Genomic DNA, 14,212 nt, shown 5'->3' with positions numbered 1-14,212 from the left:
CATGTCTTTAATGTCATCAAAATGTCTTCTTTTCAATATTTCCCTTATCACCCGGTAAAGAAAGAAGTCATTGGGGTGTCAGATCAGGTGTGTAGGGAAGGTGTTCCAATACAGTTATTTTTTACTGCCAAAAAATTCCCTCATAGACAAGGCAGCGTGAGCTGGTATTTTGTAATTCATGGTATTTCACCCATGAATTGGTGAAAATTACAGGTCATTTTCATCTACATTTTTCACAAAGCCTTTTCAAGACTTTCAAATAGTAAACTTGTTTAACTGTTTTTCTAGTATGTACAAATTAGTAATATATAATATCTCTGATATCAAAATATTTAGCAACATCATTTTGACTCTTGATTTGGACTGATGGAACTTTTTTGGTCATGGAAAATTGGGACTTCCATTGTGCACTTTGATCCAGTGTTTCAGGTAATATTAGTACATCCATGTTTCATCACCAGTGAGAACATGTCCAAAACATCACTTTGACTCTCATTTGGTTTTGTTCATCAGTGAACTACTTCAGGGCCATTTTTGCACACACCTTGCTCATGTCAAGGTTTTCAGTTAAGATTTTCCTGTTTGTCTATATTTATTTGGTCTGATATGCTTCTCACTGTCAGCCAAAGATTTGGACACACAATGGGATGAATTTTTGCAATATTTTCAGAAGTTCTGCTCATTTCTGTCCACCCTCACCTCTCTTCATCAGTGATACATTTGCTCCCCTCAGAAAAGCATTTAATCCATATGTACACTGCTTTTTCTTTATGACATTACCCCCATAAACTTGGACTAGCATGTCCCTGATTTGACTTCCATTCTTGCTAATTTTAACAAGATATTTAATGTTTGTCTTTGCTCTAATTCAAGTTCAGACACTCATGTGATGACACACAAAAGCACGCAACAACAATAATAAACACTACTTCCCCAATTCTGCAATAAAATCTTAAAAAAATAAAAAGTTTTTCAAAGCAAAGGAAATCATCAACAAAACAAAAAGACATGCTACTGAATGGGAGGAGATATTTGCCAATGATACAGCTGATAAAGGATTAGTATCTAAAATTAATAAAAAACTCATACAACTCAACATCAAAAAAGAAAAAAACCCAAACCAATCCAATTAAAAATGGGCAGAGGACATACAGATGGCCAGTAGACATATCAAAAGATGCTCAACATCACTAATCATCAGAGAAGTGCAAATAAAAACCACAATGAGATATTACCTCACTCCCGTTGGAATGACTGTCATCAATAAATTAACAAACAACAAGTGCTGGTGAGGACGTAGACAAACAGGAACCTTATTGCACTCTTTGTGGAATAGCAAATTGGTACAGCAACTATGGAAAATAGTATGGAGTTTCCTCAAAAAATTAAAACTAGAACTACCTTAGTCTCAGCAATTCCACTTCTAGGTATTTATCCAAAGAAATCTAAAAGACTAATTTGAAAAAATACATGCACCTCTGTGTTTACTGCAGCATTATTCACAATAGTCAAGATATGGAAACAATTAAAATGTTCATCATAGACAATTGAATAGAGAAACTGTGGTGACATTTATACAATGGAATATTACTCAGCCTTAAAAAAGAATTAAATTTTACCATTTGCAACAACGTGGATGGATCTAGAAGTTATTATATTAAGTGAAATAAGTCGGACTGAAAAAGACAAATACGATGCTTGACAATTAAGTTCACAAGCTTGTCACCATGCCCTTACATTGGCAGCACTGTACAAATAGCTCAGTAAGGTTTTATAAACTTGGTGTATCAGTATTTCACAGCTGTCTTTGTGTGACATGTGGCAGTGTCTTGCTGAATGGTGTTCATTATTGTTGCTGCATGTTTTTGTGTACTGTTGCGAGAATGTCTGAGCTTGAATTAGAGCAACAAATAAACATTAAATTTGCTGTTAAACTTGGCAAGAGTGGAAATGAAATAAGGGACATGTTAGTCCAAGTATATGGGGATAATGCCATGAAAAAACCGGCAGTGTACAAATAGATTAAACGTTTTTCTGAGGGGGAGAAAATGTGTCACTAATGTAGAGAGGTCAGGGCAGCCAGTAACGAGCAGAACCGACAAAAACATTGCAAAAATTCATCGAATTGTCAGCCAGAATTGTCAGCTGACTATGAGTAGCATAGCAGACCAAGTAAACATTGATAGAGGAACAGTTAGGAAAATCTTAACTGAAAATTTTGACATGAGAAAGGTGTGTGCACAAATGGTCTGAAGGAGCTCACCGATGAACAAATGCAAAGGAGAGTTGAAGTTTGCCAAGATCTTTTGGAGAGACAAGGTGATGTTTTGGGCCGTGATATCACTGGTGATGGGTGTTCCAATATGACCTTGAAACAAAGCGTCAAAATGCACGATGGCAGTAAACCAATTCTTCATCACCAAAAAGTTTTGTCAGTCCAAATCGAGTCAAAACGATGTTGCTAACTTTTTTGACATCAGAGGGATTATTCATTATGAATTTGTACCAAATGGACAAACACTTAACCAAATTTAGTATTTGGAAGTGCTGAAAAGTCTGCGTGAAAAGTTAGACAAAAATGACCTGAACTTTTCTCCAACAATTCATAGCTCTTGCATCACAATAATATACCAGCTCATAGGGCACTGTCTGTGAGGGAGTTTTAGCCAGTAAACAAATAACTGTATTGGAACACCCTCCCTACTCACCTGATCTGGACCCCAATGACTTCTTTCTTTACCCATAGATAAAGGAAGTATAGAAAGGAAAACATTTTTATGACATTCAGGACATCAAGGGTAATACAACAACAGCTCTGATGGCCATTCCAGAAATAGAGTTCCAAAACTGCTTTGAAGGGTAGACTAGGCGCTGGCGTTGGTGCATAGTGTGTGTGTGTGTGTGTGTGTGTGTGTGTGTGTGTGTGTGTGTGTATTTTAAGAAAGGAAAACTATATTAAAATTGTAATACTCAATATATACCAATAACAAAAGGTGAATACAAATCACGTTTGACTTCTGCAATTACAAGAGGTGCTCAAAGTAGTTACATCAGCATCCAGGCACTTCTGGATGTGAAGTACTCAAGTACTTCTTGAGTCATGTTGACCAAAGTGTCCACTTGTATACATTTTTTTTGGCATCCCTGGTATATATATAGTCATGGGATGTAAGGTATAGCATAGGAAATATAGTCAATGGTATTGTAACAGCTGTGTACAATGTCAGATGGGTAGTAGACTTGGTGGGGTTATCACTTTGTGAGGGATGTAAATGTCTAATCATTATGTTGTTTTCTACACCTGAAACTAATAAAATAAAAAAAGAGGTATAAAAACATGTAATGCAACCATTATACCATTAAGATGTTTGTTACATGTGTAGATATAGTATCTATAAGAATAATGTCACAAAACGGAGAAAAATGAATAGAGTTATAGCATTTCTGTATCTCACTGGAAATAATTTAATATAATTATGAAGTAAATTCTGATAAGATAAAATGTATGTGGTAAGCTTAGAAGATTCACTGAGAAAATAACTAAGAATATAGTGAAAGTCATTAAAATGTAGTAAGATAATCATTGATGGAATTAAAATGTTAAACTAAAAAGTATTCATGTCTTACTAAAGAAAACAATAAAGGAGAACTAAAAGAACAAGAAATTGGTGAGAAATTAGAAAACAAAAAGCAAAATGACAGATATAATATAATTCAGCTATATTTTAGTGAGTTTAATGGTGGTTCCACCCTAAAGTATGTTCATATTTTAACACCTGGAACTTCTGAATATGACCTTATTTGGAAAAAGGGTCTTTGCGCATGTAATTAAATTAATGATCTTGGGATAAAATTATCCTAATTTACATGGGTTGGCAATAAATAGAATAAGTGTCCATACAAGAGACGGAAGAAAAGACACAAACACAAAGTAGGTGGCCATTTGGTTAAGAGCTTGCTCAAGAGTGCAAGCTCTGAGCAACAGCGGTTCAATGCCCAGCCTGAGCTGAGCTGCCATTGAGCTGCCAACAGGTGGCAGGATGGCTCAGCTACAAACAAACAAACAAACAAACAAACAAACAAACAAAGTAGGTGGCCATGTAAAGGTGGAAACAGATTTAATAGCTACAAACCAGGGAGTACTGGTAGCCACCAGAAGCTGCAAGAGACCTGGAACAGAATATCTCCTAGAGCCTATGGAAGGAAGATAGCCTGCTGACATCTTGACTTTGGACTTCTGGCATCTAGAACTTTCAGAGGGTAAATCCCGTTGGCAGTAATTTTTTATAGCAGTCCTAGGAAACTCACAAATGCAAAAGAATGAATTCAAACCCTTACCTCACACTGTACACAAAAAATAACTCAAATCTTAAAGGTTATGGGCTGGCCGAGTGGCGCGTTGGTTGGGAGCTGGCTCGGGACGCCAGAGGGCCCCGGTTCGGGTCCCACATATGAGGGCTGGTGACACTGCCCTCTACAGCTAGGATGCTGAACAGCAGCTCAACTTGGAGCTGGGCTGCCTTGGGTCGCCGCCAACAGTGTAGGCTGCAGCCCCTACTGCAGTGGGTTGCCATGGGCCACCGTGAGTGGCCGTCCTCTGCCTCACCTGGGAGGAGTGCAGTGGTGGTGCCAGCTTGGGCCAGTGAACCAACGTCCTCCTCCACAGCTAGACTGAAGAACGGGAGGACAGCAACTTGTCTGTTCCCCATCCCCCAATTCCCCAATAAAAAAAATCTTTAAAAAATAAAAGGTATTAAAAAAAAATTTAAGGGTTAAAACTATTAAAATGTTGAAAGAAAACATATAGGTAAATTTTCAAGGCTTGGATTAGGCAATAGCTCCTCAGACATGACATCAAAAACACAGGTAGCAAAATAAATAATAAATGCGATATTACCAAAACTAGAAAATTTTGTGCTTCAAAGGGTACAATCAAGAAAATGAAAAGACAACAGCAGAATGAAAGACAATTTTTGGAAATTATATATTTGGTAAGAGACTTCTACCAAACTATGTAAAGAACTCAAAACTCAATAATAAAACAAAACAATAACCCAATTTAAAAATGAGCAAAGAATATGAACAGAAAAATTTTCAGATAACATACGCAAGTTGCCAAGAAGCGCATGAAAAGACACTTAATGTTACTAGTCATTAGAGAACTGCACATGAAAACTACAATGCAATATTACTTTTCTCCTACCAAGATGGCTATACTCAAAAAGATGGATAAAAATAAGGGTTGGTGAGGATGTGTTGTAATTAGAATGCTTACAGACTGCTAATGGGGATGTATAATGGTAAAATTACTTTAAAAAGTAGTCTGGGAATTCCCCTAACGGTTAAATGGGAATTTCCTTATGACCCAGCAGTTCCAATCCTAGGTGTGTACCAAGACAAATGAAAACATATCTACACAAAAAACTTCTCTAAAACTGTCCATGGCAGCACCATTATTCATAATGGCTAAAGAGTGGAAACACCCCAAATACCCATCAACTGAAAATAGGGTAAGTGAACTATATTAATAAAATATAATGTTATTTGGCAAAAAAATTAATTAAATTAAATACTAATAAATGTTGAACACTGATGAACCTAAAACATACTATCCCATGTGAAGATAAAGATAAAAAGGCCACATGTTGTAAAACTTCATTTATATGAAATATCTAAAAGAGGCAAATTCATAGATACAGAACACAGATTAATGTTTGCCAGAGGCTGGGGGGAGGGGAGAATGTAGAGTAACTGCTTAATGGATTTGGGGTTTCTATTCAGTGATCAAGTTCTAGAACTACAGAGTGATAACATTGTGAATTTACTTAACGCCAGAGAATTGTATATGTTAAAATGGTTAAAATGATAAATTTTATGTTATATGTAATTTATCACAGTCATTTTTTAACCACTATAACTAATGTATTGTGAATGAACTAGAGGGGAGGAAACATGATGACTTCTCTTATAACAGGGTGAAATGCTCAGTCTCTTTGACCCCATCTAGTTTGGGGCCATTTTTTTTTTTTCATAGAATAAGCGTTTATTTTCAGAGCACCGGTGGTCTGAGAAGGCAGTGGGTTAACACCTCCAAAAACTGCCTTAACATTCTCAGACCGGCTTAGGGTTTTTAAGGGAGAAATCTGGGCGTTCCTCCAGAGACTACATGATGGTTCAGGGGGTCTGCATGGAGCCTTCCCTCTGGCCACGTGATTCTATGGTGGAGTCAGCAACCCAGGGAAAATTATTGGAGTAGCCTGGAAAGAATGTGAGACCATTGAGATTGTGATCAATAAGCCTAAGGGTATTCATCATAAGTTTCAGGGTAATTTTCTAAAACAGGAAACTGGGTGGGACAGGGGACATTCTGAGCTCAAGCTGCAGGCGGATGATCTATTAAGCTATAGGTCAAGGGAAGGTGAGGCCAGGGACATGGAAAGGCCTCTTCTATGGAGGTGCCAACTGCGCATTGTTTCAATTCCCCCTTTTATTCATTTTATTTGTATAAAATTAGTATGGTTGCAAGGGTAGGAGATGATGACTGTTTTTGGCTGCTTCCTGCTGCGAGTGCCTATGGGCACTAGAATTCTTTGCTTATTCTCCCTAGAGAAACCCGGGGAAAAGGAGAGCCAAAGGTGTTCAATGGGTATTCCAGGTGGGGCACAGTAGAGAGACAAAACTGAGCAGCTCCAACAGCTCTGTTTGAAGAGGAGCTTCAGGTCTTCAATAGGCTCTCAGGAACAGGAGTGACTGTTTTCCTTCTGGGGGAGTCCTGTGGAGACTGTCTTGGTTGGTGTAGAATTAACCCCTGGTCATTCGCAGAATGTAAAAAGAATTTGAGACTCTACAAGAGTAAACAAAGGTTTGTTGAAAGTCAAAGAGAGACAGTTCTGTCAAAGGGAAGTTTTGCCAGCACAGAACCTGATAGGGACAGCTGCAGATACAGAGGGGTAAGAGAGAGATACTGGCAAAATGGATCTTAGCCAGGGCAGAGTTGGATGGGGGACAACTGCACCAATGAGAAGGAGTGCTGAGGTTTTATATTTTTTTAATGCAGGGTGTAGGGTGCTTGTCAGCTTGTAGGGGGGCTGCTGTTACAATTCTCTTCTCCTGGGAACTGTCCTGTTCCCATCTATGATGGGTGTCAGCTTGCAGGGGGTTGCCGCTGTGATTAGGAACTGTTTTTTCCCCACCTATGATGAATGTAAGGTGCTTGTCAGCTTGCAGGTGCAGTGCTAGCCAGGGGAGTCAGAGCCAAGCAGTCAATGTTTAAGCTTGTTCCTGTTAGCTCAAATGCTGGCTCCTGTTAACTTCACCTGTCCCATCCTGCCAGCTCACAAGCCCACTCCCGTTCACTCTTTACTTGACTCTTCAGAGACTTCAATGAAATAAGTTTGATTCAAGGGAAGTGGACCCAGCCACTGACTCTCTGAAGCCTGATAACAGTTGGGGTGCTCGGAAGGACTGCAAAGAGTCCCTTCCATTTAGGAGCTAACTGATCTATTAGAGACCCTTCCCTCTAGGCTTCTAATAGTACTTGGTCACCTGGCTTTCTGGGACTCCAATGTGTAGAGGAGTGGGCCTGTGGGAGGTGCCAGTTCCCCATATTTCCTAAGTAACTGCTGAACCTCTCCCCCAAGTTAACAACATAGGACATAGATCAGAATCCAAAGCAATGGGCAGCAATTAGAGCCAGAGCTTAAAAGTCTCCTGACAAAACTGTTCCAGAGTCCTTTATAATTCTGATTTGCTTGTTTTACATCTCCTCTAAGGTATAGAGGCCAATGGTAAGGAACAGGCTAGAGAATGAGCCCAAGTTTAGGGGCTCTATTTATCTACACAACGGAGCAGGTCTAGAGGAAATAGGTCCAGAGTGAGTGGTTAAGACAGAATAAATGGCTCCCATATCAATTAGGAAATTAACAGGCTTACCTGTTACGACAAGGGTCACCTGCAGTTCCTCCACTATGATGAGAATTGCCTCTTTCCTCTGGGGAGCAGGACTTTTTCCTCTGGAGAGCCACTGGGAACCCCAGACCCACTAGTCAACCGCAGCCATTTGTGGGGAGGGAGTTGGTCCCTGCCCTCTTCAGAGCAGGAGACAATCCCTCCCCTAGTGCCCTTTTACTTTACGTAGGAGGCATGCTGGCTGCTTTTCAGGATTAGGAAACTCCTTACCCCAGTGGCCTGGGCTTTCACTTCCACAGCAAGCTTCTTTTCCTCCTCTGGGGTTGCGGGGGTCGCCCTGGCCTTGGCCTGTCTATTAGCGGCAGCCAAAAATCTGGCCTGCCTCTTGCCTCATCTACAGTCTCACTGTTCCTTTCTTTCCTTGTTTTTCCTGTCTCGGTTGTTAAATACATTTAAACAAATTCCCTGGCCTTCTTTCTTCTTTTAGGATCGGAACCTCTTTATCAGGGAGGTAACAGTGGGCCAGAACCAGTATAGCCCTGCCAGGTTAGGGAAAACATTAGGCTAAGCTTCCTTACACTGGCCTAGACTCTGACGCTGAGGCAGGCACATGAGCTCTAGCAGTCCTAAAATGCAGAAGTTCGCATAAATATTAGCAAAACTTAGCTCTTAGATTTAATTTTCTTGAGTAACTAAATACCTATTTAAGACAATATAAAACAGAAAATTAGGGCCGGCCGAGTGGCTCAGTTGGTTAAGAGCTCGCTCAAGAGTTTGAGCTCTAAGCAACAGCGGTTCGAGTCCAGCCCGAGTTGAGCAGCCGCTGAGCTGCCAGCAGGTAGCAGGATGGCTCAGCTAAAAAAAACAAAAACAAAAAACAAAAAAAACCCCTCTTAAAACAGAAAATTACTTTGATTACACATATAATCTTTGCTTTTCAGGCAGAAAACTTTTTCATAAAATCAGTAGCAGACCAATAGTCTAACAAACTTTGTCTTATTTAGCAGAGAGAGAGAAAACAGCTACTTTTGTACCAGCTTACTTTTGATATTTAAATTTACTTAATCACATTCAGCTTAACCATATATAAAATTCTCTCAAGATTTTTCTTACAAAACTTCTATAACTTTCCCAGTCTCTTTAAGTTTGTCTCATCTCATTCAGAAATAACCATCCTTAGGACAAACTGCTTTCTTTTAGTTCCTTCAAAAATGCATTTCTATACCTTATACCTTCCTTGAAAACATACATCATTTCCTTCCATGTTAATTAGAAACTATAACCTTCAGATCCTTAATTTCTACTGACAACTGAAAGCAATTAACCAATATTTCCATAGCAAATTCACAATACATTTTGCAACTTTAGAAGTATAGGTTTTGTAGTAAAATACAATATATATTTATTAACAGATCTTAACCTATCTTTTAGCTTTTCTGTGACAAGAAACCAGAAATAGATAAACTCAGACCTACTAATAATTCATATTTCAGTATTTCATTATTTTGAAAAACTTAGATATTCAATAATTTTTATCATTTAAACAACTTAGTAAAACTGAAATCTTAAGTTATCAACAGATGCTGAGAAACCTCATCAAAGCACCCACATTATATAATTATTACTGAAAAGTTTCATCTAAAACCTATCTTCAGTTAACATTTTATTAGTTCTTAACCCTGAGATTTGGGTAATTATTACCCAAGCTATTTTTTTGACAAATTTTATAACAGAGATAACATAAGTTAATTTTTGTAAAACAAAAGATACCATATTTAAAGTTAATAATAACCTTAAAAGACATATCTATATAACCAAAAATTAAACCAGACTTAGTATCAAATATTTTCTTAGATCACATGATTCTGAAAAGTGCTTTAGTTAGTTTTCATTTAAATTTATGTAAGTGCTTAATCTTTTTTCTTAAGCCAATCGAATATAATCTGGGAATACCATCCAGAGGCAAAAACACTGCATTATATTGTACATAAAACACAATCACAGATCAGAGATCATATACATATAAACAGAATTATTAACAATTGTAGAAAGGTCCTAAGATCTGACAATTGCCCCTAGAATTTCAAAGAAACTGGAACAAGGAGTGAGGGATCTGGCATGGTTTAGAATTAGCCGCTTGGCTTTCTAAGTGTCTCTTTTTGTCCTTCAGTTACCTCAGCCTCATGCATTCCTGGTTATAAATGGATTAGGAGATGAATGGAGTCTACTTTTCTCTGAACTATCAGTTTGTTCCCTTCTATTCTGAGTCTATCATAAAGGCTTATACATAAGAAATTTCATCTTATTTTCCAGACCTCTAACAGAACAATTCCAGTTGTAAAACAGTATAATAATTCAATGAACCATTGAGGGACCAGCACCCTCAAGAATCTAATATATACATTGGCCAAGCAGTACGTAATAGAACATTAATTTCTTTTTGGTCAACGGCTCATCACCATAGATTTGCCAATGGCCTAGTAACTTGCCAATGGGTTCCCAGCGGGATTGAAACCTTAAATCCCATTATTGAGCTGGATCAAATGCAGCCGCTCTTAGTACAAATTTGCACACACAGACAAGATCCAAGTATTCCCTGGATCAGACAGTCAAAAAGCAGAAAACTCAGATTCGGATCCAAACACCAGATAAACCAGACCTAGCTAGGTGCCAGATTCAGATAACATGTTGTCTTACTTCATGTACATGGTTCTTCGACCATCAGACAATCTGCCAGTGGGATAAAACCAGAAACCAGATGTGACCTTAAGATCACCAGATGCCAGAAGGCTGAAATCAGACCTGGTGGCCTTTACAGTGACGCAGATGGGTTCTGCACCTGGGAACAATGCTGCCAACCGCAAGTGCGCTTACCAGAGCTAGACCAAGCTTGCAACAAGAACCCCTCTCTGGTGGGTGTATTGTGCCTGTTGAGACAAGTAAAGAGTGAACGGGAGTGGGCTTGTGAGCTGGCAGGATGGGACAGGCAAAGAGTTAACAGGAGCGAGCTTGTGGGCTAACAGGAACAAGCTTAAACATAAACCATTTGGCTCTGACTCTCCCGGCCCGCACTGCACCTGCAGGCTGACAAGCACCCTACATCCATCATAGGTGAGAACAGAACCACTCCCAATCACAACGGTAACCCCCTGCCCAGTAACAAACACCCATCATAGATGGAACAGAACGGTTCCCAATCACAACAGCAACACCCTGCAAGCTGACATTTATCATAGATGGGAACAGGACAGTTCCCAGGAGAAGACTATAGTAATGGCAGCCTCCTGCAAACTGACAAGCACCCTACATCCTACTTGGAAAACTACAGAACCCCACTGCTCCTTCTCGTCGGTGCAGCTGTCCCCCATTGGACTCTGCCGTGGCTAAACTCCACTTGCCAGTATTTCTCTCTTACTCCACTATCTCTGCAACTCTCCCTCTCACGTTGCCCTAGCAAAACTTCTGCCAGTTCCAAACAGAACTCTCTAGCCCCCTTTGAGACTTTCAGTGAATATTTTATCCGCATACTCTTGTAGAGTCTCGTAAATTCTTGTACATTCTGCGAACGACCAGGGGTTAATTCTACTCCAAGACAATGCCTCGCTGGATATTGTAACCTCACCTGTTGGCGCCAATGGATCAGTATGACCCCCAGATGGCCCTCAAAGAGGAGTCCCAGATGGCTGTGCACACAGGGGCCACCCCACTTTCCGAACCAGTAATTAGAGGCAGGAAACAGAGCAAATGCTTATTCTAACCCAACTGAGCAAAAAAGGCATCCGTGACGGGTGAGCCCTGGCACAAACCTCACCTTCGTGAGCAAAATCACTCGGCAGCTGCTTCCAGAGGTCAGTCTTATGCCAAGGAATCCACCCAGTCCCAGGCAGCCCTCAAGAGCCTCCACAAGCCGAAAGAGTTACCGGAGGAGCCCCGAGACTATCCCTTCATGGTTGCCAGATAGGAAACCAGAGGCCAAATAAGTCCAGGTTTCATGCTGCCTGCGCAGCTCAGCCAATAGACCAACACAGGAGTTGGGTCACAGAATAAGCATTTATTACAAGAGCACCAGTGGTCTAAGAAGGCAGCGGGAAAACACCCCCAAAAACTGCCTTCATTTTTTACCTTTTGAAGAGTCAGGCACATGGACTTTGGGGCAGTCACTGTTGACCATGAAATCAGCTTTGGCAAAGGCCCACCTGCAGCTTTCTAAAATGACCAGCCTGGTTGTAGAAGATTAAAAAATAACTGACTGCCTTGTATTTGCTCCTAAAAATAACAAAAGGAATGTGCTGCTACTCTCACATATGTTCTCCCGCTTGCTCCCTCCAAATCACACACTCTTTCCACATTATGTTTTAAAATGGCTTTGTATAAGTTTTCCAGCCAGAAAAACGATCTGTTGTTTCCAGACTATTTGAAATGTGTTTTTTTCTTTCATTGTAATTCAGAGTGAAACTGAAAGCAACGAAGAATACCCTTATAATGTGATCATTTCCAGGAAATCTGCGTCTTTTCTGTTCTAGAAAAACAACAGTATGATTTTTAAAAGTCTACATCCATAGTAGATTGCATGAAAAGCATTTAAGAACTGAATACTTTTCCTGAAGGTGACTCCAGACCTGACATTCTTCCACTGGGTGCTAAAACCATTTTATGCACCAGAATAACTGCATGTCATGACAGCTGCTGCTCAGCTAGAATTTCACTCAAACTGTAGATCCCTCAGAATTGCCTAATTTAATTTAAGCTACATGCCTCCATCTCTTTGTGTCATATTTTGCCGCAAAGTCTCCATAGCCATGTTGTCTGTGAACTATTTGCAATTCTCACGGTTCTTACATACAGCCTCCTTTTCACTTGTAGCTACTGGGATAACATACAAAAAGGAAAAACAAAGTTTATTATTTTAACATCAGGCCCCAAAATTCTTGATAGTGAGAGAAATGTGTATGTGTCTAAAAATACTTTGAAATGCCTATTACAGCACAGGGGTAACTCTCAGAATCTAAGTATCATTGAAACCTAAACAATAAAGAACAATTTAAAATTCTTGCTTAGAGAAATTTTCTTTGTTGGAGAATTTTTTTTTTTTTTAAAGCAAAGTAGTCAATAGAAGAAAGAAAGCAGAGCACTGTAGAGGAGAGAGGAAAGGCAGCAAGGTAGAAAAAGGCTGGCCTGGGTTATTGTGAAGTTAATGGCTTGTGGTTCCCTTCAAAATTTTGCTAGAAACAAAAAACTTAGGAAAAAGATAGCTTCCCCCACCTACTTCTTCAGTAAAATCTACTGCACTCAAAATTGTTGTTTGGATAGTCTTGCATTTAAACATGGGTGTTATGGGAGGCTTTATATCCAGCTCTATCTCAAATTGTATTACCATCCCCAAATTGAGAAACCAACTTTCCATGACTTCACAAGTCATGCTGGAAAGAACAGTCAATGACTCAGCATGGTCTTAGATAGCTCTTGAAAACCACTCAAATGTAACAGGAAAAACAGAAACTATTTCTTCATCTACCTTCCCTGTGGGGAGGGCATATCGTTTACATAGCATGTTTCAGTCAGAGAAGTGATTTTGCTTGAATAAGTGATCCTAACAAATTAAGTCCATCATGAACTAACACATGAAAGAGAGCTCTGAATGGGAATTACCAGGTAAGAGAATGGAAGTCCATGGCAATATATGTAGAAAATCCTAAGAACTCAACAACAAAAAAAATGGTTAGAGCTGATAAATTAATTCAATAAATTTGCAGGATACAAAGTCAACATAAGACAATAAATTGCATTTCTATACACTAACAATGAATTATCAAACTGAGAAATTAAGAATATGATCCCATTTACCATAGTACCAAAAGATTAAACAGAAATAAATTTAACCAAGGAGATGAAAGATCTATACACTGAAAACTGTAAGACACTGATGAAAGAAGACAAAAAGAAATGGAAAGATACTCCATATTGATGGATTGGAAGAATTAATATTGTTAAAATGTCCATACTACCCAAAGGGATCTACAGATTCAATTCTATCCCTTTCAAAATTCCAATGTCGTTTTTCACAGAAATACAACAAACAATCCTAAAATTTGTATTTAACCAAAAAGATAAAAAGAATATTAAGGAAGAAGACCAAAGCTGGAGGCATCACACTTTCTGATTTTAAAATGTATTAGAAACATTTAACATGTAATCCAAACAGTATGATGTTGGCATAAAAGTAGACATATAGACCCATGGAGCAGAAAGGAGAGCCTAGAAATAAACCCATACGTATATGGTCAACTGATCTTGACAAGGATGC

The 14,212-nt window shown here is 39.1% G+C and overlaps 1 protein-coding gene across 2 annotated transcripts in view; it reads right to left on the bottom strand.

The window, feature by feature from the left end:
• The window catches only part of LOC109378100 (guanylate-binding protein 4-like), a 50,115-nt gene extending 38,061 nt beyond the window's left edge, over nt 1-12,054 (bottom strand). Inside the window, exon 1 of one of the 2 annotated variants that reach the window (XM_019634567.1) lies at nt 12,031-12,054. In XM_019634567.1, coding sequence (XP_019490112.1) covers nt 12,031-12,051 — 21 coding nt within the window. In that variant the 5' untranslated portion in view covers nt 12,052-12,054. Of the gene's footprint in view, nt 1-7,932; nt 8,059-12,030 lie in introns of those variants that run through there. The other variant, XM_019634568.1, reaches the window with a different exon arrangement.
• Nucleotides 12,055-14,212: the final 2,158 nt, after the last annotated feature.

This window comes from Hipposideros armiger, unplaced genomic scaffold, assembly GCF_001890085.2.
Source record: "Hipposideros armiger isolate ML-2016 unplaced genomic scaffold, ASM189008v1 scaffold_1738, whole genome shotgun sequence".
NCBI lineage: Eukaryota > Metazoa > Chordata > Mammalia > Chiroptera > Hipposideridae > Hipposideros > Hipposideros armiger.
Note: the sequence above shows the minus strand (reverse complement) of the source record. Positions and strands in the feature narration are given on the sequence as shown.